The sequence below is a fragment of the Malus sylvestris genome, chromosome 3, assembly GCF_916048215.2.
Source record: "Malus sylvestris chromosome 3, drMalSylv7.2, whole genome shotgun sequence".
NCBI lineage: Eukaryota > Viridiplantae > Streptophyta > Magnoliopsida > Rosales > Rosaceae > Malus > Malus sylvestris.
In genome coordinates, this window is record NC_062262.1 from 35822973 (window position 1) to 35847482 (window position 24510).

At 36.6% G+C, this 24510-nt stretch overlaps 4 protein-coding genes and 1 long non-coding RNA gene across 5 annotated transcripts; 3 read left to right on the forward strand and 2 right to left on the reverse strand.

The window, feature by feature from the left end:
- The first annotated feature begins 2392 nt into the window (after positions 1–2392).
- Positions 2393–3915, forward strand: LOC126614855 (mitochondrial zinc maintenance protein 1, mitochondrial-like). Its single transcript, XM_050282533.1, has 2 exons — positions 2393–2816; positions 3569–3915. The coding sequence occupies exons 1-2, from the start codon at positions 2576–2578 to the stop codon at positions 3643–3645; spliced, it is 318 nt and encodes a 105-aa protein (XP_050138490.1). The 5' UTR covers positions 2393–2575; the 3' UTR covers positions 3646–3915.
- On the reverse strand, positions 2592–3581 carry LOC126614858 (uncharacterized). Its single transcript, XR_007620549.1, has 2 exons — positions 3472–3581; positions 2592–3137 (listed from the first exon to the last, which is right to left on the reverse strand). It is a non-coding gene; the product is annotated as an uncharacterized LOC126614858 (long non-coding RNA).
- A 164-nt stretch (positions 3916–4079) lies between the features above and the next one.
- LOC126614841 (peter Pan-like protein) lies at positions 4080–6284 on the reverse strand. Its single transcript, XM_050282509.1, has 8 exons — positions 6119–6284; positions 5924–6003; positions 5619–5798; positions 5250–5480; positions 5048–5140; positions 4772–4959; positions 4457–4650; positions 4080–4342 (listed from the first exon to the last, which is right to left on the reverse strand). Exons 2-8 carry the CDS (start codon positions 5939–5941, stop codon positions 4215–4217), a joined length of 1032 nt encoding a protein of 343 aa, XP_050138466.1. The 5' UTR covers positions 5942–6003; positions 6119–6284; the 3' UTR covers positions 4080–4214.
- A 1238-nt stretch (positions 6285–7522) lies between these two features.
- LOC126614847 (pectinesterase inhibitor 6) lies at positions 7523–8600 on the forward strand. Its single transcript, XM_050282518.1, has 2 exons — positions 7523–7847; positions 8080–8600. Exons 1-2 carry the CDS (start codon positions 7587–7589, stop codon positions 8425–8427), a joined length of 609 nt encoding a protein of 202 aa, XP_050138475.1. The 5' UTR covers positions 7523–7586; the 3' UTR covers positions 8428–8600.
- An 11272-nt stretch (positions 8601–19872) lies between these two features.
- LOC126614839 (UDP-glucuronic acid decarboxylase 2) lies at positions 19873–24323 on the forward strand. Its single transcript, XM_050282507.1, has 7 exons — positions 19873–20620; positions 21016–21158; positions 21603–21682; positions 22396–22479; positions 22572–22646; positions 23501–23593; positions 23702–24323. Exons 1-7 carry the CDS (start codon positions 19989–19991, stop codon positions 23918–23920), a joined length of 1326 nt encoding a protein of 441 aa, XP_050138464.1. The 5' UTR covers positions 19873–19988; the 3' UTR covers positions 23921–24323.
- Positions 24324–24510: the final 187 nt, after the last annotated feature.

Sequence of the window (24510 nt, forward strand, 5' to 3'; positions counted from 1 at the left end):
TTATATAACATTAAATTAAATTAAGTAACATGAAACAACATTAAACAATATGAAACAACATTAAATAACATTCAATTTAAGTTGGATTTGAATTTAAGTTGTAGTTTTTAAATACTAAATTATTTTTTGCCCTATAGCCCTTTGGCCCTCGGTTGGAGAAGGTTTTTTGTGACATGGCTAAAACGAGCCATATGGCCCTTTGACCCTTAGTTGGAGATGGAAGCAAATATGGTCATGTACTGTTCATTAAAGTATTAATTTCTTAGAAGGTCAAATGGCTAAAACGAGCTCTCTGGCCAGCCCTCAGTTGGAGATGACCTTAGATTCCTGTAGCCATCTCCAACCAAGGAGGGCCAAAGGTAGGCCTGGCATTTTGGACCCGACCCGACCCAACCCGTTAATATTTGTATTTGGGTGGATGCTTAACGGGTCGGGTTGTTAACGGGTGAACCCGTTAACAACCCGTTAAATAACGGGTCACTTTGGGTCAACCCGTTAGATCCGTTAACACCCGTTACCACACGTTAGTTGAAGATATTTTAGCAATTTTAGTAAAGTCTTAATAAGAAAAAAATAAACTTTATGAAAAAAAAAATAATAATAATTGTTAACGGGTGATCCGTTAGCTTAACGGGTTGGGTTTGGATGACCCGTTAACTTAACGGGTCGGGTTGAACCCGACCCAAACCCAATAAACCCGACCCGTTTACAGGTCTAGCCAAAGGGCTTCCTTTAGCCTTACAGTCCTGCAATAAATTATATTATAATGAACAATGTCAGATCGTATTTTATACAATCTCCAACTGAGGAAGCTAAAAGGGGCATAGGCCAAACCTAACCCTTTGACAAAAAGCCATCTCCAACCGAGGAGGCCAAATAGTCATAGGCCAAACATAATTTATTATTTTAATTGAATTAATATGGTTAATTAAATTAAACTAACATATTAAAATAAGATTTTCAGACATATTTTGAGTGTCACTTGTCGTCAAATGAATAAGCTTTCAAATTTCTTATCTTTATATAATCTCAATAATTTTTTGGATAGAATTTCAAGAGACACATGTCGCTAACATAAGTAACTTTCCAGATTTCTTATATTTATGTAATCTCAATAATTTTTTGATAGGATTTTGAGTGACACATATTGCTAAAGTGAGTAACGCTAAAGTGAAAAGTATGTGAGAAATGGTGTAGGAATGACCTAGGTATTTGTAGGAAAAAAAATTAGAATTTTTTTTTCAAATTCGTCCAAAAAATATTCAAATTTCAATGGTAGCATGACATCAGGTAGTCGTTGGCATTCAAATGGATTAAGTTAGAGGGCTGGCAAAATGTAAAGCTTGACATTCTGGTGCTGGAGGGCTGGAAATGGCCAGCTTGCTGGCCTGATTTGGGGGTTTTGACCCAGTGGGGCTCACAAGCCCTCGGTTAAAGATAATTTTCGTGTCATTCCAAGTTATTTTTAGCCCTATGACCTTTTGTTAGGGTCGGTTGGAGATGGCCTAACCCCTCTCAAAAATAAAGAAATGACTCTGCAAGCAATGGCGGAGCCACATGGAGACTAGGGTAGTCCAGGGCCTATCCTGAAAATAAATTTATATCGATTATGTAGTAAATTTTGCAGTAATGTGCAAGTGGTATGTTGGTATGTTAGGTTTTAAAGGTTTCATTAGGTCTTGGGGTCGATGCTTGCTGACGAAAAGCTATTTTTTGGTATTTTTTACCAATTATCATATATAACTAACCTAACATTCTGATTTCTTTTAAACCAATTATTTTTGTGTTAGTTCATATAAAACAAGGTATATATATTCGGGAGGAAGATTAAATGATATTAAAAAAAAAGTATCGTAATAATAGCTTATTTTTTTGTTAGTTCATATAAAATAAGGTATATATATTCAAGAGAATGATTCAATAATATTAAAAGAAAAATATCGTAATAATAGATTGAGCTAGTTATAACATTATTATTAATGTTGCGTTAGATGTCAACACATGTTCTATTTACTATGACATCTCTCAATACTAATTTTTTCATACAAATTTTAAAGCTCCATCACTCGTTTGATTCAAATTTTCCATGATATTACTATTTTTTTTTCTAATTTCTTTCATTAGTTTAAAGGCCCCTTGTGGCATGAATTTCTGGCTCCGCCACTGTCTGCAAGAGGTGGGTTTAGTGCAAGCGACTAAGGGTTCAAACACCCAATGTGAGTAGAACCTCTCACGAATGCATTTATTGAAGTCACTGACTCTGTTTTTGTGTAACCGTTTGATCCAGAAGGTACATGTATGATGCGTCTGCCAACAATAGGTGGTGGTGGTGGTGAGATCCCTCTAATATTAATAAAAAAATAAATTTTGAAAAAAAAAGGACCTTACATACTACTAACACTTGCCCGCCGGCCCAAAAGGAAAACAGCTTTACTGAAATAGCCCATCGTATTAACTAAATTTGAAGGAAAAGAAAAATAAAAATTGACAAAAACGACATCGTGCTTGGAGAAAGTACCAGCAGAGCAAAAGACGGCCCGAGAGGACTTGAGAGGGGCGGAGCTGCGAGTCTGAGATGACGAGAGCACAAGTACTGAACGCGTACAAAGCTTTGCTACGAGCGACGCGGAAGTCCTTCGCCGGAGACGTGACGATGCTGAACGGCGCGGCGGCGGAGGTCCGCAAGAAGTTCGAAGAGAGCAGGTACGTGACGTCAGAGGCGGAGATCCAGAGTCTCCTGGAACAGGCAGGCGAGGCCTCCCGTTTCATCAGCGAAATGATCATCCAGGCCAAGCTCAATTCCCGCGGCGGTTACGGTAAATTTTCACTTCCAATTCATCTCTCTCGTAAATCCGTTCCGTTGTTGAAGTCGTAGGAAGTACGTGTTGGAGAAGAATCGATGGCGTTTGAGTGCCTTGAATGTGTTTGTTAAAATGCTTGTGTGGGCTGCTTTTGTGTGCATTTTCTGTTAAATTTCAGTGATTGGTTTTTGTTTTGGTGCCGAAATCTGATATGCTTTTTGCTTCAGTGAAGCTCCAATAAAATGGCATTAGTAAGTTAGTATAAGGAATGATTGAGGAGAGAAATGTTGCTACACCCAATGTCATTACAGCGGTATCTCAAGTTATTCACGCTAACTTTCTCGCATACTAGTTTTTCTTTTCATATGCCAGATTTAACCTTTAATTTCATAAATGTCAGTTTTTATAAAAACTATCAATCATAGCATAAAACATGCTTTAAATAGACCAAACTACCCTACAAATTAAAATCAAATTACACAACACCTAAAATCGTTGGAATTCATTTTCATTCAAACTCACAACATGATTGCTGTCACCGAACAACTTGAGGGTATTAAAGTCTATTACAATGAAATTTTGGATATATTTGATAGTTTTTATAAAAACTGATATTTACGAAAGTAAAGTGTAAATATTGGCTATATATGATAAATTCTCCTTGGGATACCGCGACAGAGACCGGGATGTTGAGATTGGTGAGTTGTATCATCAACAGCAGTCCAAAGAGATTTGTTTAACGTTCAAACTCTGATTGAATTTTGCAGAAGTGAAGCCGGATAAAGATCATGCGGGAGCAACACTTGAGGTTCCTTCCGAAGAGCTTCTTCGCACCAAGTCTTGACTCGAGCAATGGCTTCTGCAAATGTATGGCGGCGTGCTCACTGCTTTTTTGAGGGTTCAGGTGCTTTGGGGGGTTTTGTTCCATTTGATTGCCTACCAAGTTTTCAAGAATTAAGTTAAGTTGAACAATTTTGTTCGTTTTCGATTAGTAAATGTAATAGGATTTTGGATACATAATTTCTGAACGGTCTGTCATTCACAATATCTACAGCGGAAGAATGCACAAATAGAACCGTTACAAACTTTTAATAAAAATTCTATTGTTGATTTAGTGTCCACTCAGTTCTACTATTTATTAAATTTGCAACCGGTATTATTTGTGCGCAGTTTCGGATTTTCATCCTTGCCAATTCATCAAATGAGTAGAACCAATAAAAAGACTAAGTTGCAGAAAGCAAACATTGCAATTGCAAATGAAAGAAGTAATATGAGTGATTGGATCCTCAAAACATATGTATTGATGGGTGCATTGAAATTTCAGGCTTTCAATAGACTGCAAACACTCAAATAGTTGACGATTACAAACGGAGGAATATCAACGTACAACAGGAAAGACAGCTTCTGGAGTTGTTAGTCTTCGTCGATATCTTCACCATCTTCTTCATCATTTTCCTCATCTTCATCATCAATTTCTTCATCTTCGTCATCGTTTTCCTCGTCTTCATGGTTGCCTTCCTTTTTCTTCCCATCGCCATTTCCTAACCAAAGAAAAGCATAAGCATATAATTGTCACTCGTCTTCTCTTGATCATGATGTCATAGAGCAGACTGTCAAAATCACAAGAAATGTACGACAGGATAAGATTAACGTACCATATTCACTGAAGATGACTCCACCGGTGCACAATCCTTCCTCAATCTTCATGAGTTGAAGGGTCATTCTGGGTCCTATCTCTTGAAGCTTGACAGCACTTTTTGAGGAAGCCCGATTAACCCTACCTAGATCATTAGCCAAAGTCACGGTCGCTGCCTCATCATCCGCTTCACTTTCTGATCCGTAACCAGCCCTTCGGAATAAGATAAAAGATCAAGTTTAATCCACTTTCAAAATGCAAACCCAATAATAGAAAACTAAATAACTAAACAATTAGAGACAGCGGGGGAAAGGAAACTGGGGGGGAGGCTTACTTTGTGACGAAGTCACTCACGTCTTGAAGATTTCTTAGATCAGGGACTTGATGGTTCTGAACAAATCTTCTTAATCTCTGGGAGACACCCACAGGCTGTAATCTTATGGAGTAATGCCGGAAATCAATCAGTTTTGTGTCCTTGTTGTAATTAAGCAACACTATTCTTTGGCATGAAGAAAGTTTCACCTGAAACATTCACAGCAAGACCACACTCAGCGGGGAACATAAATCCTTTTCAATCCGACAACTGGTTGGTATCATTTCGTGAACTTACAGTGTTAACATCAATGGCTGGAAAGATGTTCTGAAACAGTATAGTTGTGAGCTTCAAATGTTGCTCTCCAGTCCCAAAACCAGAAAGAACAATCTACAAAATAAAAAACAGTGTTCGTTAGAACCCATTTTTACGATATCCTTTTCGTGAAACTTTAAACTACATGAATTTGCCTAAGCAGATTGCAACTGATTAAGATTACCAAGGGGGCATTCTTAAAAAGATCTGCCGGGCATCTAGGACGCTTTTGAGACCGCGCAATATCAACCGCCAAAGAGTACTCCTGTATCTTAAATGTAAGCGTTGGGCCTTGAGGTGTCCTCACAACCCTAAGGTACGGCGCAGTTGGAGTTTTCGACAACATGAGGAAATGTGTAACCCCCATAGGCCCGGCCACATTCAAAAAGTCTCTAAGATTGTTCCGCCTCTTCTCCTGCAAAAACATTGCGGAAAAAGCTCAGCTCTTTACTTCAGATTCTTACCTCATCTCTTCTAATCAATTAAAATTTAAACAAATCAAATATCATAAAGCATTGCGAAATATATAAAGACGGAACGAATATTTGCATACCTTAAGCTTAAGGGCAGTGTAGGGAAGCATGAGCTTCCTCAAATCAGCTTGAAGCTGCCTCAGAGGACCAGGCAACTTGCATCTGGAAAACACAAAGCTCCTTGGGATTTTATCCCCTGTGATATGGTCCACATTAGCCTGCTTCTTCGTCGAAACCGGCTTCACAAACACCTTCTTCTTCTGTTTTCAAATTTTCAGAAACACAACAATCAACTACGTTTCCGAGAAAATTAACAACAACAAAAAAACCTCTTTGATTCAAATTTTCTCGACATCCAAACAGAACCGAAAATTTTCAAGCTTACATTTTTGAAGCGAGCCATGGATTTCAAGAATATTGAGTTTCAGCGTTTGCAATTTCAGCTTCGTAGCTTTGTGATTAATACTGCAAAAAAAATTAAAACAAAAAAAAGTATACGCATTTAGATTACAGAGAGAGTGAATTTATCCTAGGGATTCGTCAGATAATTCAAACTAATTGAAAACTTAAACGAAATTACCTTTGGGAGTTTAGGGTTTTTGGGGAGCTCTGTCTCTGCGTGAGGTTTTAGACGAAGGAAGGTGATGACTGAACGCGCGAGGCAAATTAGGTTGTTTATTATTAGGCGCATCCGAACCGTTGAATCTTACGAAGGAAATCAAGATGCAACGACGTCGTTGGGTACCTTGGTAGCGTTGGGTTTGGTTGGGCTGGTTCGGCCTATAATGTAAGCAACCCAAAGTTTGGTCCCATAAAAAGTGAAGTGGCTTGCCTTTGAATTCAATCCTAGGTCTTAAATCCCTTGGTTTGACAAAAAATACGTTTAAAAAAGGTGGTTACGTGGTTGTTCACTTGACAATCTAACAAGAATATAGATTTTTATTATCAGAGATCAAAATAAAGAGTTCTATCAATCTCATGGACCATTTTACATGAACACATTAATAACACGACAATCCAACCAAAAAATTGCTCATCTGCATGTGATATGAAAAGATACTTGATACCAATTGCCAAAGGAAATTAAATAAACGAGAGAAGTTGATGGGAGAAAAGGGTTTGGCTCAAGATTTAGCTATCATGAGAAAAATGTAGGGAGTTTTAACGAAAAGTCCCCAATACTGTTTACTTTAATGAAAAATCATATTTTTACACTAAAAAGTCAAACCTGATACTATTCACTTTAGCCTTTATTTTGTCCTTATCGTTAAAACTCAAAGTTTTCAAGTTATTTTCATTAGTTTTCCTAAAAATTGTAATGATAGGGAGTGCGATAATGATACATAGTGCAAAACATTTTTCATGAAAGATCTAAATTAATTTATTCACGTGAAATAAGACTAATTGTTCTGATTCATTTGAACTAGACCAATCATATATTTAGAGAAACAAATCAATAGTCTACTCCTAACCACGTAAATATTGTCCGAACTTAACCACGTATTGTTAAGACTTTATATTCAACATAATCTCCCTAACCTCACTTTATGTGGCTGCTAAAATTTAAATCCCTTTGAATATTTGCCTTTATTTGTTTTCATATTAATCAATCTAACTTGTTGTAGTCTAATTAATATACGAAAATTTTATAATGCTTCGAAGTACTATTCTAATTCTCTGTTCGAAAGTTTTTCGTTCTTTAATTTTGATCATAGATACGATTTGTTTAATAGTTAAAATACTAGAAAAGCACCGAAATATCAGATCCTATTAATCTTTAATCATAATAATCAATTCCCTGCAGCCCATTCACATGATTTTCACCATTTCAACCTAAGATTTCTGCTCATCAGTATATCCCTCTCTTTCCAGTTGGCCTCTTTACTGCACTCACCAGCCTCTCGCCTACGAAAAAAATCCCCACACTCTAGGACCCTGTATAATAAGCTAGCTTAACCCTCTCAGATTTCATCATCTTCTCCGATTTAACTATCTTCAGTTCTTCGATATACAGAGAAAAACAGGTTAAAATTATTTTTCCTTCCGCAATGAAAATGGCATCTTGTACCAATTACGTCTTCGTGTCACTCATTTTTCCTGTAATGTGGCTGAGTTTCTCAACTCAATTGGTATCTGGAAAAGGGAACAAAAACTATGTTCAAGAGGCCTGCAGTGTGACCAGGTATCGAGACCTTTGCATCCACTCACTGGCATCGTTTTCGACATTGGCCAAGAACAGCCCTAGCAGGTGGGCACGAGCCGGGGTTTCAGTTTCATTGAGCGAGACCAAGAGTGCTGCTCATTACTTGGTAATGTCAAAATTTCAAAGAGAAACGAGTGGCGTGGGTCTACTACTAATTAACACCGATGGTTGTTCTCAACTGACGTTTAACCACTTGCTAATACATGCATAAGTGTGGGGTTTTATCGAAAAAAATAATAATTGGTTCTATATGTTATTAGTAGTAGAACAGTTCACTTATATATTTGTATTTTGTTTTGTAAGTTTCCGACATGTAGATTTGTTACATTCTTCAACAGGTAACTCTGAAAAAGCACAGGCGTGGTATGCAAGGGATAAACAAAGTTGCTTTGTCCGACTGCATTGAGTGCTTTCTGAACGCGATCGATGAGCTTCACAAATCACTCGGTGTTCTCAGGACGCTTACTAAAACGACATTCGGCTCGGAAATGGCGGACCTGAAAACCTGGCTCAGTGCTGCCCTAACTGATGGAGACACCTGCTTGGATGGCTTTGAGGGTCACAAAGGAAAACAAGTCAAATTGCTACAAAATAGGGTTTCGAAAGTTACGCATATCACCAATAATGCACTGGCTCTTGTTAACAAACTTGCGACTACTGGCTTGGGAAGCCTTCCTAATTCGTAGGAAGAGAAGATTATGACTACATATGTTGTGTTTAATTAAAGGTTCTGAAATATGCTAGGCGCTAGTTTGTCAGCGGATGTGGCTTAAAGTCCAGGAGTCTAGACGAATTCGGTGAATTTAAGTAAATTTATTATTATATCATATAAATAAATGCCTATTTACACTTAAAAAAACTATACTTAAAATAAAATTAAAATGCTATACAAACCAATAAACTCAGCAAGTAAATATACAATTCAAAAGCCAATAAGCTCAGTAAGCAAATTAACAAGTTACAAACTGCATTACTTTAACAAATTCTTTTGGATAGGTTACCTGTTAGCAGTTTAACTTAATAATAATATTGCTAATGAGAAAATAGTGACAAATATATATATATATATATATATATATATATATATATATATATATATTAATGCATTAGTCACCATTGTGGTGTACTATTACTTATTTTTAGCTTTTGGCACAATTTTCTTATTTGCAACATCATTGTTACTCCAGCAATTACTACTAAATTAAACTGTTACATTAGAGTAATTGTTGATCACTTTTCTTGTAGTGATAGGTGATTAGCAAATCGATCAACATATTACATTCAACTTAACCACTGAATTTTTTATATGAATCTATCATATATCTAACTAACAACCCACCACTTTCAATATCATGGCAGTATAGTCCTGACCTAAGAATGTTTGAGAACAATCACAAGTTCTAACTAACAACCCACCACTTTCAATATCATGGCAGTGTAGTCCTGACCTAAGTGGTCATATTGAATGTTTGAGAACAATCACAAGTTCAACCGATTTAAACGAGGATGTCACGCTGTCCAACATAAAAGACTCAACAACCTTATCAATCATGATAAACTACAGTTTGACCATAGTTAGTTCCAGGAGTTGGAGCTGGGTTCAACAAACACAATGTCGGTGTGTGCTGCGGGGCGTGTAATCTATCACGTCAACACACCTGTGCTTGCAAAAGAAGATTTGGGAATTGGGATCCTCTACGGATTTCTATATCTGGACCGACAGATTTAGAGATTCAGACTACTCATTTTAAATTTATAATCTTCATTAGCACATCATACCCGAAACAAGAGTCCGACTCTATTTTCCGCTTAAACAGCCCTCATCTTTGAGTCCGCTGACTACGATATCCGAAGAAATCTCGGTTCGCAAAAGTGGCCCATAAATTCAGCCAACGTTTGTTGTTGCAGATGTTTATTTTCTTCTTCATGTTTGCAGTGGTTGGTACGATTCAACGTCGTCGTGTGGAAAATTAATATTACCAAACAAACAAAGTGAAACTACAAAGATACAAAATATATGTGTACGTTTTAATACTGTTTATTTTAGTTAACGAGCAATTATTGAAGTTGTTGGCAAGGGTTTATTAAAACGTAACATGAAGGCGACAAATGAAAGACTGTATGTGGTAAGAACACACAGATTTCTCAGCTTTAATCGGTTCTCAAATTTGGTCTTTCCATTATTACGCATGTAATTGTGCTAAAAGTCCAAGGAATGGGAGATCCGACAAGTGCAAGAAAGAAAAGGAAAAGTGTAGCTTTCCTTGCCGACAAAGAGAATTCCTAATCCAAGCCCTAATTGGATTGGTTAACTCCTTACTCCTAAAAGTTTGTAATCATATAAATATATACATTCGCGGCAATAACTTGACGTGACAATGTCACAAACTAATCCTCTTAAAATTTTAACAAAAAAAACACACACACACATTGAGAACAGACCGTCTCTGAGAGATAGAGCTATTCAAACTTCCACCGGAATTACGACGAGGATTGTGCAGCCTTGGAGCCAATTTGGAGTTTCGAATATTCTTCCATGTCATCAAATTCAACCATGTCTTTCCTTAGATCAATCATGAACCAAGTCTTTATTTTATATTATCCTCAATTAATTTTTAATGTTGAGTAATTGTTATTATGTTTTATTGTTATCAAATAACTAGCCATTATTTGTGTAAATAACTAAATTGTGATTGACAGGTTGGGATTAGGAAAAAGTTTCTCATCAAAATTACAAAAATTACATAGTTGAGTAGATATGTTGATTATGATATGTACAATTTTTTACAATTACCCTTTATGCGTAAATGGTTTTTTTATCTAAATATGTGGCTAGACCTAACTGTGAGACTTGTTAATTAATTTTGGATTGATATCATACAACTTCAACGTTTATATCTTGAAATTAAGGACACTAAATTTGAAAGTCTATGCCTTTTCAAGAATTCGACAACGTTAGTTTTGGAAAGAAAATAGTCGAGTATTTTTTTATTGCTAATAAAACAACTGGCTTTGTGAGGTTAAGAATTTGAGTTAGGCAGACTTCAACTTCGATCTTTTTACTTGATAATATTGGAAGTCGTTTTCCAGGAAGAAAATTGACAGCAAGTTAATCGACCTTAGTGCTTGGAGTGCATGGACGGCCCCCATGTCAGTTCATCTTTTGTGTTTTGTGTAGCCTTGATAGGTCAATTTATTTGCAGAAGTCTATATGTCAAACAAATAGAACGGTCAATTTATTTGCAGAAATCTATATGTCAAACAAATAGAACCGTCAATTTGTAAGCATTGGACAGTTTTACCTCTAACATAAAAACTATTTCTACCGGCCGAAAATAAGTGGTAAGTGATGACATAACCAATGTGAAGTGACGGCATCGCCATCGTTAAGTGAACAAAATTATGAGAGGTACGTTTGTGGTTTTACTAACCCGTCATCAATGAACTTTGAATTTCCGAATAGATTCTGTTAGTCAAGTGAATTTAAAGTTTAACTTAAAAGAAATGACTGAATTTGGAGATTATTCAAAACTCCGTAGACCACATATCAATAAATTCAACATGCCCGGCCTTTGGTATTTTTCCATGTCATAAATAGTTAGTAACATAACATATATACTGTAACATCCTACATCGTTTAGGAAAGTGGATCATGTAAACCTTATATGTATATTTTCATCTCTACCTAGCACGAGGCATTTTGAGAGCTCACTAGCTTCGGGTTCTATTAGAATTCCGAAGTTAAGCGAGTTCGCGCGAGAGCAATCTCATGATGGGTGACCCACTAGGGAGTTATCGTCTGAGTTCCTAGAAACAAAACCGTGAGGGCATGGTCGGGGCCCAAAGCCGATAATATCTGCGAGAGCAATCCCATGATGGGTGATCCACTAGGAAGTTCTAATATGAGTTCCCAAAAACAAAATCATGAGGACGTGGTCAGGGTCCAAAGAGGACAATATCGTGCTACGGTAGAGTCGAGCCCGAAATATGATGGAGGCCTGGATCGGGATGTGACATATACAATTTTAAAACGCTATATAGTTATTTTGAATGTTATCCGTATTCGTAAAAAAATAAAAATGGAAAAAACCTAAATATGTAATTTTGAATCTCGTGGGGACCACACCCCAATAAGAACTGGAAAAGCTTAAGGCTTTCTTGGAAAGTTTAGGTGAAGAATATCGTACCATTGAGGCTGTTTGGTTGCCAAGAAAAAGTAAGCAACTTTTGTCGAAATTTTCCTCCACAGTCCATGCATCCTCTTTCTTTTTTCTCTTTTTGTTTGTTCAAAACCTCATGTTTGTAATAATTTAGCTTCATACTAATATACTTGTTAGACAAAGTTGATAATGATATATAAACTAAAACAAGAATAAACAATAAATAATATAATTAGAAGGTACCTAATTGTATTTATTTGCTAAACTTTCACTAATAAACTTGGCACCAAGTGAATGAATTGATCTTATTTTACGTTAATTCAAGTTTGATGTGCCTGATAACCCCAGAATTTCATGTATGAGAAAGGTTGCACATCGCAGTCATATGTGACAATTCTATATATATATAAGCTAACAAATTTATAAAAAAAATAGAGGAAGAATTGTTAGGGTTAGGGTATGTCCACTACAAGCTGCCTAATTCTGGTGGGTGGGAGGACTAGTTTAATTAAAAGGCTTGGGTCGTTGGTCATAGAATAGGCAATGAAAACAACCCTAATGCGGAGAAATGATTATTTTGGTAACCCTGTTATGATTTCCGTCTCTTGTTTGCTCCTTGATATCATTTGTTTTAAAAGTTCTAACACTAGTGTTTTTTTTTTTCTTTCCAAAATAACCTTTGATCTACATTGTAACGAGTTTATAAATTGGTATTCATGAATTTTTAATATATGGACCAAAACTCCAGTGGAGCAAACTCTAAACCTACAAATTTTCTCAAAGAAAATAACATTCATAAATGATATTATTCTCTTCGAAAACTAATTATATTCTTATTTGGTAAATAAAAATATGATGGTCTTCTTTTTGCTAGGGCTCAATGGATGAGCATTAAAACCACTCTCACCATAGAACAAAATCCTAACCAATAAAAGGAACCTTCACACGAGGTAAGACTTTATATTTTCATTGTTATAGTTATTTCAACGACATCGGCATGCCTATAGCTGCATTGTGAATGATATTCCTTGAAAAGAGTATGATTGATGATGAGGATCACACATTTAATAAACTTTAGCAATATCGGTAAATAATAGCCTTGTGGACACTATAAAATTATAGTTCAACTATCGGTTAAAGATGAATTTTTGGACAAATCAGATAATCTTCTTACTTTTAGACTTTTATCCATCTCTATTGGAGGAGAGATTTTTAAACGTGATGGGAACACGAGTGGTACACCACGTGTTTTTATGTAAGTGGTGGAAAATTTTATTTTTTAAGATATTAACTTTTTGACACATAAATCTTACAATTTGTATAATAACATGTGATATACCATCTCGTGTGCCGATCGTACTGAAAAATCTCTTCCATTGGAGATGAATTTAGTGGATCTGCCAGAGTCTGATATGTGAATGGTCAATTTAGTACTATTTTTGTGCTCAATCATGGCGGCTAGTGGCCAATTTTGGCGGAAACGTGGGAAGTCATGCCACGTGTATGACGCAGCGTCATCAGCGTTACTTGCATATGACTGCTACTTCTCCTCCGACGTGCAAACCAAGTCCTGTATTTGTGGGTCTCGTTAACATTCATGATGCACCTAGAAGGCTAAAACCCTACTACTACGACACAACCCACCCTAAATAAACATATAACCAAAACGGCATTCAAACGACATAACCGACAATAATACCAAATGAAATCTGCATAAGTAAATTGAGCTATGAAGGTTCATGTTTACAACCACGTCTAATAAAGGGATCAAAACTCAATTGGTAAAGAGCATTTGCTTATACATGCAATATTCAATTTTAACACCATCCAACAAAAGCAAGCCACCCATGGTACTAAAATAACCCACACGGACACTTAAAAATATTTTTATCCTTTTTTTAATTTTTTTAAAAAATGACACAATTGGTGGCAAATCAAGGTTATCCACAATTTCTAAAGGCCGGGAAGACTCATAAAGGCATTTCAGCATCTCCCTGACCACAAATCTAGCTTCCACACCGGCAACAGGTTTCGAACCCAAGACCTCTCTTTATTACTGGACCACCAGCTTGTACTTATTTTTATTCTTTTTCTATAAAAAGGAAATTAAAACTAAAAAATTAAAATCGAAAAAAGATAAAGAAAACAAAAAAGACCACCACCCAGTAAACTAGAAATTCACCTTCTATCTCATTATTAAAAGTGGTGATATTTTTATTTCAAAGGACCCCCGACCCTAGGGAGGTCCCTCCATTTTGGTTTGTTCTTTTAGTCATATTACTTGTCAAACTTAACTTAAATTCATATTAGTTGTCAACTTAAACTTGAGATTTTCCAATATGTTATGATATTTTTCAATGGCTAAAGTCTTTGTTAAAAATTCAATAATTAAAATTTAACGACTAAAACTTCATGTTTATAAGATACACCGAAGCAAATTTTCACTTAAACTTGGTACCAAATAGTATGAGTCGATCGAGGAGTGCATGGATAATGAAGTGGTAAAGGGAAAGGGAAAGTATCCCTATTGACCAAAAGGAAAAAGGAAGGGAAAAAGTGTCCATATTGACCAAAAGAAAAAAGAAAGGGAAAGTGTCCATATTCATCAAGGGCACGGTGACTAATTGTTAGGTTACGTAAAGGGAGTAAATTAACTTAACAACGAAACCTAAAAAATGAAAAACGTAAACGAAAAATCAAAAGAGTAGGGTACGAATCCGTGGATAGATTCATATGATGAGAGTGAGAAACAGAAAAATATATCACACTGGTTACACTCAAGATTTTGTCAAGTATGTGATCATGTTAGGCATAAATTAACTTAGATGGTGGAACCAAATATTAAGTATTATATGTATGGTGGATGTGAGGGTAAATGAAGCGTCCAAATGACTTCAAGTCTCAACAAATTGCCTTTAATTGTAGGGTTAGGTCATTTGTTGACCTTTTGAGGCGGCATCCTCTTTCTTTAGGGTCACATGTACTCAATTAGTTTATTGTGACCTAATTCTTATTCTTTACAATTTATTTGCTAAAGCCTAAAGATGAAATGCTCTTAATATTGCTTGAGAGATTCAAAAGTAAGACTTTTATCTACCTACTTTTAAAAGCTACAGTTGGTCACACAGTGCCTAAAAGAACCCCGTTCAATAAGTGGACCACATTAGCCACTTGTTTTTAGGTTGAGCAGTAAGGGTCAGAGAAGGGCAATCACCCATTTAAAGGCCAACATTCTTAAGACCGAAAAGTCGGACAGAAAAAAGCAACAACTTGGACTTTTATATAAATTACCAAAAAAAAAAAAAAAAACTAAAGCAATTGAGTTACGTGGTCAATTTAAAATTCCAACTTGGTCAAATGTATTCCATAAATTTATGTTAGTTTGCCAGGATATTCATTTTTAAAACACAAAAAAGGCTCAACCAAAATCTCTAAATATAGTGAATAAAACAATTTTGTGTGCGTGTATTTATTGGTGTGTGTATATATATATATATATTATCGATAAAGATATTTGTTTCCTATCTATGTGTCTCTTTATGTCAACCTAACTAGTAGAAATTTGGTTAAAAAAAAAACTAGTAGAAATTTGAATTGGATCTACCATCAATTTTTATGAATAAACATCTAGCAAGTGCTTCTCCTGACGTAAACTGGTTAGCGGATAAGTTTACGAGCAGTTTGACAAGCATAGGCCGTAGAAGAAGCAGTTTGGACGAAATCTCTAAGTTCTTCCCTGTGAGGCTCGAGCCTTATTTTTCTTTAGGAGGTAGGGTTTGATAGGAGTGTTTAAACAACTTTCGGAGTTGTAATCACACTTTTTAATTTTTATTATCAAATAAACTTGAGGTTGCCTCGTATCCTTGTTTAGGGTTATATCGTTGAACAATCCCTACTTTTCCCACTGCTTTCGTTGTGTTATCTCATAAACCTAATTTTATAACCCAAAAGATACTTTTAAATTTTTCTAACCAACCTTTTTAGAACGTGATTTGATTCATTTTAACAGCATTTTCAAACAGACGTTTAACTCAAATAATTATGTTGGCTTTTCACGTGTACCACAATATTTTCCTATAGACCGATAGTTTCGATTAATTTGAAGTAAACTATAGCTTGTACCACATATTTTATATTGCAATGTGATCAGTTGCATCAATATGATAATAGGCACAAGCAATGTGTATCAGTTGCGTGTCTATATTCTATAATCCATCGATCTAAAAGTTGATGCGTGACATGTAGCCTGCAGATATAGAAAACTAGAAAAATAAAAAAATAAAATGAAAAATACAAAGAAGTAGAAGAATCCATATTCTGCAGCCAGGAGGATCCTCGCCGATCCTCTTTGTGAGGATTTTGAGGATCTTTTAATCACATTCGTTCATTGTATATAGTGCAGTTAAAAATTATTGTAAATTTTTTTATTTAAAATTTAATATAAATAGTACCTGACAAAAATTGATTGTATGATATATGATGAATATATGTGATTAAAATATCACTGGATCCTCACAAAGAGGATCCGGCGAGGATCCTAATAAGTATATACTAACATGCGCATTCCCTTGTGATTTATGAACCTCCAAATACAAGATCAACATCTGTCCTCCAGACTGCACCAGTTTTATAAAACTAATTAATCCGCACTGCTGAGGTCCTTCAATCTTTAATACGTTTGGTTAATCTGTAGTGTGTTAATTTTTTAATCATGTTTCCAGTTTGCACACAACTCAAGTCGCCAGCAAGACTACACCACAAACTTATTTTTGGTTTAGTTTTGGAAGGGAGATTGAGATTCACTTCCCATTTTTGTGTCTGAAACCCATAAATCGAGTGTTCCATATCACTTAATTTCCTGTTTAGGGCTCTTATTAGCTCATACCATTAGCTCACTTCACAAAAATTCAAAAACTTGAATTGTCCGAATCTCTTTCTCTCTTTGTTGAACCGTTCGAGTCTCTGAGTCCGCTGCCTCCTTTGAATATAGAGATCCGTCGCATTCCATGAAAGGGAAGTTGTGATTTCACATGTTTACTTTAGTTTTTGGTCATTGGATTAGTTAGGTCAAACGAAAACAACAAACATGATTACATATGAATGCGTAAAAGGTTAAAAAAAAGTGTGAAAATGATCTCCTTTTTGGAACTAGAGATTCTACAGTACTTGTCATAAGTTTTAAAATCCATTTTTATCACAAGAAATTTGTAACTTAATTATTTAACATTTCTTTGCATATAAGGTTTTGACTTCAAATCTTCTTTCCTCAATATCGTTTGTATATTAGAAAAATAAATAAACATTAACATTGGTTTTAAGACTCTGAATTGTGGATAATTAATTTATGAGAAAATTTCTTTATGGTGAGTCCTGCTCCTAAATAATAGTGGCACTAATTGTATACTTTTTGGTCATGATTCTGTGTAAAAATCTTGAATTAAAATCCATAACTTGATATGTGTTGCCTTTATAATGCTCAAAGTATAATGACACCGTTTTTCGCCACAAACAAACATACATGGATCTTGTTACCAAATACAAATGTTCCCCGTAACGTAAATCATTGAGGTCTTGGTGTGATGTGTAATATGTACTTTCTACTTTCCTTGAATAATTGAGACTACATTTGCCTCCCATCAACCGATCTAGGTGGGGTTTTTTTTTGTTTTTTTTTGGGCAAGAAGAAATCCGCGACTCTACTTTGGCTAGTTTCTTTTAAGTTACTCGCTCTGCCTCAATATCTTTAAGATATTTTATTAAGCATCTTGATCCAACAATAATTACAAGTAATTGCACGTCCGACTTATTTATGGATACACTAGTGCTCACTCCATTTTGTAACCTTAGTGAACTTGGGTTTTAACTTCGTTGATCTGGAATACTTTAGTATGTACATGTATAATTATATACTGAAATCTTTAGCAATTAAACTCTTAAACGTATATCTAAGGCCATCTCCAACTGATGGCTGACTAGATGGCTCGTTTTAGCCCTCTGGCCCTTCAAGATCCTCAAAGATATTAATATTTTAATGAACAGTACAGGGCCATATTTGCCTTTGTCTCCAACCGAGGGCCAGAGGGCTCGTTTTAGCCCTGTCACAAAAAACCGTCTCCAACCAAGGGCCAAACATAATTTATTATTTAAAAATATAATTTAAAAAAATATGAAACAAATTTTGTGAAATAAAAATTATAGGAAAAAATAGAATTTAAAATAAAGTGAAACAGATTTTGTGAAATAGAAGTTATAGGAAAAAATGGAATTTTAAAAAAATATGAAACAAATTTTGTAAAATAAAAGTTATAGGAAAAAATAGAAGTTATATGAAAAATTTAGTAAATAAAAAATAATAATAAAACTGTAAAAAAAAAAATTCAAATGCAACGCTTGAATTTTTTCTTAAGAATTCCTGTCGGTTATAACTGACAGGAAATCCGATATGTTTAAAAAAATTCTGGCCAGCCCAGGGCTGGCTGGAAGTGCTCAGCCCTCTAGCCCTTTAGCCCTTTCCAATTATGTGGAGCCCTCTCAAATTCCACAGCCCTCTAACCTAGCACTTAGTTGGAGACGATTTTCGACCCTCTAGATCTTTCAGTTGGAGAGGGCCTAACACTTTCTTACTGGGTGGTTGCATGGCATATAAGAAATCAAAATTTCGTGGTTAACACGGGTATTGGGTAATGATACAGTAGTGCACCTTCAATCATGTCAAATGAACCGTGCCCAGAAGGATTTGATTTGACATTCATAATATCTAACTGAAAAATTAATAATTCCCCACCCCCTAAGTCTTCACCAATGTTTAAAATTTCGATGATATCGGAAATATTGGTAATCCAAAAACACGAAAATTTCGATGGAAATATCAGAATATTATCGATATCGATAAAAATTGAATAAAAACCAAGGAAATTGTAAGAAAAACTTAGGGAATTTTTATTGAAACTTTGCATGATGTTTATTTAGTCAATTATCTATTAGTTTATTACAAAAAATTGGAAGGAAATGCATTGCATAATGGATTTAACTGATTTAAGTTGATTATATAGCGAGCTGTCAAACATTATGAGTGTAGAAAATATGTAGTAATTAATGAAAGAAGTTTAAACACACCATAATCATTTATATATAATGAATTAGTACAATATTTTACATTTTATACATTGCATGGTAAGATACATGAGTGACTTAATACCACATAGAGTTCCTATCAAGGTCTAAAATATCGATGATATCGGAAATATCGGTAATCCAAAAACACGGAAATTTCGATGAAAATATCGGGATAATATCGATATTTTAGACCATGGTCTTCACTGCCCCTAGTTAAGGCGAGTGACCACCACCAATGTTAAATTGTTAAACCATTAACAATTAGTGGCTTTTTTTTTCTTTTTCGTGATGGTTATTAATTACAATTAGTTAATCAATCAATGAAAAAATCGAAATACATTAACCAAATCCACAGCCTACCAAATCACCCAACTATTAAAAATAAATATTTTTAATACAACAATATATTTGCATTAAGAGAGAAGAATTTGGATTAACTTATAAAATGAAGTTTGAAATCATAAATTGGTATTGGAATTTGTTATTTCGTAATTCAAATTTGAAAACTCTGTTAAAGTTGAAGAAAAACACCAATAGATTGTTCTACTGCATGACAAAGGCAGATAACGCTTTACCTTTATCGCATTGACGAAAATTGTAATAAATATGTATCCTAATGCCGATTCAATATCCCTCAATCTTTTTCACTAAATAATTACCAATTTAATGCACTAACATAATTATTTGAAAAAAAAAAAGGTGACAAACTAATGAATTCCTTTTCCATAAAAATCACACCAAATGACAACCGTTTTCTTTTCAAACAGGAAAAAGGAGCCAAGTGCCGTTTTGTAATTACCGCCAAAAGCCAGACCCTATTTCCCACCCCCTTACAGCTTAAATACCCACAGCACATGCACGAGTGAGACTGCATCACAAAAACCCGGCACAAAGCGAGTTGCCGGCGATTCCAACTCGTTTAACTCAGATTCTCAAAACTCACTCCTCCTCTTCCGACGCAGTTCCGACAAATGGGTTCGGAGCTGATTTTCCGAGGGCACGAAGCCGACCAACAGGTGGCGGACACCTATTCGCCCAAACCCCCAAAGCCGTGGGCCTCCGTGACCCGCCCGATTCACTACTTGCTCCGAGAGCAGCGCCTCGTTTTCATCCTCGTGGGCATTGCTATCGCCACCGTAGTGTTCACCCTCCTCCCGTCCTCCGCCCCTATTTCTCCGTACGCCAGCGGTAACGTCCCGATCTCGAACGAGTACGTCCGGTACGACTTCGATTCGTCGGCGACGGCCCATTACAAGCCGGCCTACGACCGACGGTTCGGTTTGAACAGCTGGAATTCTGGCGGCAAGGTGCCTCTGGGGCTGAAACGAAAGGGGCTCCGGATCGTCGTGACTGGCGGGGCCGGGTTCGTCGGATCGCATCTTGTGGACCGTCTGATTGAGCGAGGCGACAGCGTGATCGTTGTGGACAATTTCTTCACCGGAAGGAAGGAGAATGTGATGCACCATTTCGGAAACCCGAGGTTCGAGCTCATCCGGCACGACGTCGTTGAGCCTCTTCTGCTCGAGGTCGACCAGATCTACCATCTCGCTTGCCCTGCCTCCCCTGTTCATTACAAGTTCAACCCTGTCAAGACCATTATATCCTTTCCTACTACAATTTATCGTCATTTTTTTAAAAATTTATTTAACATTTAAGTAGTTGCAGAGTCCTGACCAATCAATTAGTGCAGCGGTCATGGCCGACTTGCTGTTGCGGCCAATTGACTGAGGCGGTCGATAATTGGTCAGGTGGCCAACACTCCTTGATTAATTGGCCAGGGTACAGAACAGTGTCTTTGTCAGTTGGTCAGGCGGTTACATCACCTCGTCTCTTGAGCTTGACAAGAGTGATCCCGCCTGACCAATTGGCCAATGTGACCGCTTGACAATTGCTTGATCGGCAACTGACCTAACTCATGTCTGCGTAACGTTTTAGTTCCAATTATTGTTGTAAATTTTTTGGAAGCCTTAATTTTGAATCTTTGGAGATGCACAAAACCAATGTGGTGGGGACTCTAAACATGCTGGGTCTCGCAAAGAGGATCGGCGCGCGGTTCTTGCTGACGAGCACCAGCGAGGTGTACGGCGATCCTCTGCAGCACCCTCAGGTTGAAACCTACTGGGGCAACGTTAATCCAATCGGTGAGTTTCCCAACATCATCTCTTCTCTCTCCGTTTCTTTACCCGTTTCTACTTGTCGTTACGGCGCACGTTAGCGGCAAGATTTTCGTTTAGTCTAAACTGCGCGGGACGGGCGTGTACGTTGAACAAGTTACGGAGTCTAGTGTACGTTGAACAAGGTGGGTTGGGGCCACGTGGCCAAACGTTCCTTGGATCCGGTCGGTTTCCACGGTGAACGGGATACCCGTGATTTGCGGGTCCACTCATCGGACGGTGGGGATTAGTGCTTTCTCCACGTCTCCGCCATGACCAATGGTGATTGGCAGTAAAATAAGTAATTAGGGGAGGGCAGGAATGTAAAATCGACAGGCGTTATGAGGTTTAGAGTCGGTCTAGATCTGACAGGGTGCACAGAGTTTTTGGTCTGTTACCTAACAGGGTAGTTGGCTGTCGAATGGATGACAGGTGTCCGAAGTTGTTACGACGAGGGAAAACGTACGGCCGAGACATTGACCATGGACTACCACAGAGGAGCTGGAGTTGAGGTATGGTAACATTGGCCGTGTTTCACATTTACCGGTCACATTTATAAATGCAAAGTTTGAATGTTTTACTAACGTCACATGGATCTAATGTTCAAAAAATCAACCAAATTATTGATATTTTCGTCAAAAAAAAAAAAAAAAAATTAATATAAATGGAATTTAAACGAATAGCTTCTGATACTGTTCACTTTAACGAAAAATCATATTTTAACAATAAAAAATCAATCATGGTACTATTCACTTTACCTTTTATTTTGTTCTTATTGTTAAAATTCAAGGTTTTCAAGCTTTTTTTTATCAGTTTTCCTATATAAAAGGGAGTGAAATGTAAATTTTACCTCGTATCGACGAGATATAGAAAAATCAATAAATATTGACAATATTTAACGATTCACTACTGAAATTTTGCCAAAAGTCATTGCAGATTCGAACTTGAATTTTTATGAGAAATTTTCATACTAAATCTGGACGACTCGATATGCTCACGTATTGCAAATTTTCATAATTTCCATCAAGGGAGATATGGATATCAATATCCATCAATATTTGTATAAATTTGCACATCGATATCTTCACCTATATTGATATTTTAAACACTGCAAGTTTCACATTTATTGATCATATTAATACAGGTGTCTAGAAATCTTTGGAACTTGTTTTTCTTAAATCTTAGAACTAAAGATTTTTGTTTGCAATTTGGTATGTCATTGCAGGTCAGGATTGCTAGGATTTTTAACACTTACGGGCCAAGAATGTGCATAGATGACGGCCGTGTTGTTAGTAACTTTGTTGCTCAGGTAAATTGCTTGTATATTTGATTATCTTTCGTTGAAACAGTGAGCTGTTTGTTTTAATGCTAAATGCGGGATGGTTGGTGGCAATAATGCAGGCGTTGAGGAAAGAACCGATGACGGTTTATGGTGACGGGAAGCAAACAAGGAGCTTCCAATATGTTTCTGATCTGGTGAGTGAGTCTACTTCAATACCATATATTAAGAAGTCGGTGTTGTTTATGTTTGCTTTGTTGCGTTGTGCTTAGCTTGGCGGTTTAATACTTCAAATTGCTTCTTTTAAGGGTTTATAGTATCGAGCCATGTGAAAATTTTATAGTGCAAGATTAGAGACTAAGAAGGTGATTAAAAGTTATTAGTGAATGTTATGTTGCCCATGTGCATCGTACAAAGCATTTGAAATCTGTTTGCGAACTAAAATTTGTACAGATTAGATAAATATAATTGATGCTTTTGTGCACATGCTGCGCACTTCATCTCTGATTTAAGCTTAATTAGGCAATGTTTTGCATTTCGATCAGTTTTTTCGTATGAGAGTAATCATCAACATTCGTTTGTTAATTGCATCTTATGTTGGTAAGTCTGGGTTGACTTGTTTGTGTTCTTGCACCATCGTTGTTTGCTCGGAGGAGTCATATGAATTTTTCAGAATCAAAACTAGTAAACCTCGGAAAAGCAGGATGTTCGTGTCTTTCACGATGTTTCTTTTGAAAGTTTTATAAATATATTGGAGGAAGTAAACAGTCCAATATAGGGTATCTGGCGCCTGGCGGCGATCTGTTTAAGTAGGTATAGAGTAGTACAATTTCCGGTAGACTTTCTTGCAAGTGAGATTTTCTTATGTGCAAGTGTGATTTGGGATAGAATACTTCGTAGTTGGGCATTTGGGGTGTGCTTTTATCTGTTATGCTGGCAAGCGGAAAGTAGTTTCTTCCACGCATAAGTGATTTTCTGGTTTAGTACTGCTTGTTGCTGATGCTGAAAAGTAATATGACACTGCCGTTTTGTGTATCGCAATCCACAACAGGTGGAAGGTCTGATGCGTCTGATGGAAGGTGAACATGTGGGACCTTTCAATCTCGGAAACCCGGGTGAATTCACCATGCTCGAACTTGCAAAGGTAAAATTAAGATCAGATGATATCCCTAATCAAATGTTGCAGCTTAATAATTTTCTGGTTTATCACTTAATTTGTATTTTTTGCTTGTTTGTTGGTTGGTGCTTGCAGGTGGTGCAAGAAACAATCGACCCAGCAGCAAAGATCGAGTATAGGCCGAACACAGAGGATGACCCCCACAAGAGGAAACCTGATATCACAAAGGCTAAAGACTTACTCGGCTGGCAACCAAAGGTGTCCCTTCAAAAGGGTCTCCCTCTCATGGTCTCTGACTTCAGGAAACGCATCTTTGGTGACCACAAGGAAGAAGGCGCTACCACAGCCCTGTAATATATCTCCCGATGTTAATGTCTTGGCATGGCAATTGGCAAATATACTTGAATTCTCACTTGCAAAACTGCAACGGGGAAAGACAGTTCTTTATTTCGTTCTCTTTCCCGTCCAATTCCCAGACAAAATACAGCAGCAAAGATCTCGCAGCAGCAGTAGTAGCAAAAACAGTAGCGTATAAGTTCCAGCACCCGTTTGTATGTCCTTTTGTTCGTTCTGTGTTGTTATCGTCTTAAAGCTTAATAGAACAGCGAGAGCTTCTCTTTTCCGTCTTCCTATTCTTTTCTGTGCCGCCGGTCTCCATTAGAGGCGGCATTGATAAGATTACATAAATTTTCATGATATTTACTTCTTGTATTCTGAATTAGCTTCTCAAAATTATTGATCCATTTCACTAGTTACATATCAACCTTCAAACAAAGATGCTTGTATGCACCAAAAGCCCCATGTTCGGCGAGGTAAATGTATTTAAAGGGAGAGTTTTTAGCAGCTGGTGCTGCTACGTTTGGCAGTGAACTTGCTTTTGGGTAAACCATATCAGGTCACTATTGTGAAAGACCTTTTCTTCCCCTATGCACCTCTTTTGATTT

Excerpts from the sequence above, each read along its gene's own strand:
- LOC126614847 (XM_050282518.1), top strand. The coding sequence starts at position 7,587 with ATGAAAATGGCATCTTGTACCAATTACGTCTTCGTGTCACTCATTTTT. Across the intron at positions 7,848-8,079 it reads AGAGTGCTGCTCATTACTTG|GTAACTCTGAAAAAGCACAG; the intron begins GTAATGTCAAAA and ends ATTCTTCAACAG.
- LOC126614841 (XM_050282509.1), bottom strand. Across the intron at positions 4,960-5,047 it reads CAGCCATTGATGTTAACACT|GTGAAACTTTCTTCATGCCA; the intron begins GTAAGTTCACGA and ends TGAATGTTTCAG. Across the intron at positions 4,651-4,771 it reads GTGAGTGACTTCGTCACAAA|GGCTGGTTACGGATCAGAAA; the intron begins GTAAGCCTCCCC and ends CTTATTCCGAAG.
- LOC126614855 (XM_050282533.1), top strand. The coding sequence starts at position 2,576 with ATGACGAGAGCACAAGTACTGAACGCGTACAAAGCTTTGCTACGAGCG. Across the intron at positions 2,817-3,568 it reads CAATTCCCGCGGCGGTTACG|AAGTGAAGCCGGATAAAGAT; the intron begins GTAAATTTTCAC and ends TGAATTTTGCAG.
- LOC126614839 (XM_050282507.1), top strand. The coding sequence starts at position 19,989 with ATGGGTTCGGAGCTGATTTTCCGAGGGCACGAAGCCGACCAACAGGTG. Across the intron at positions 20,621-21,015 it reads CCTGTCAAGACCATTATATC|CAATGTGGTGGGGACTCTAA; the intron begins CTTTCCTACTAC and ends GATGCACAAAAC. Across the intron at positions 22,647-23,500 it reads TCCAATATGTTTCTGATCTG|GTGGAAGGTCTGATGCGTCT; the intron begins GTGAGTGAGTCT and ends AATCCACAACAG.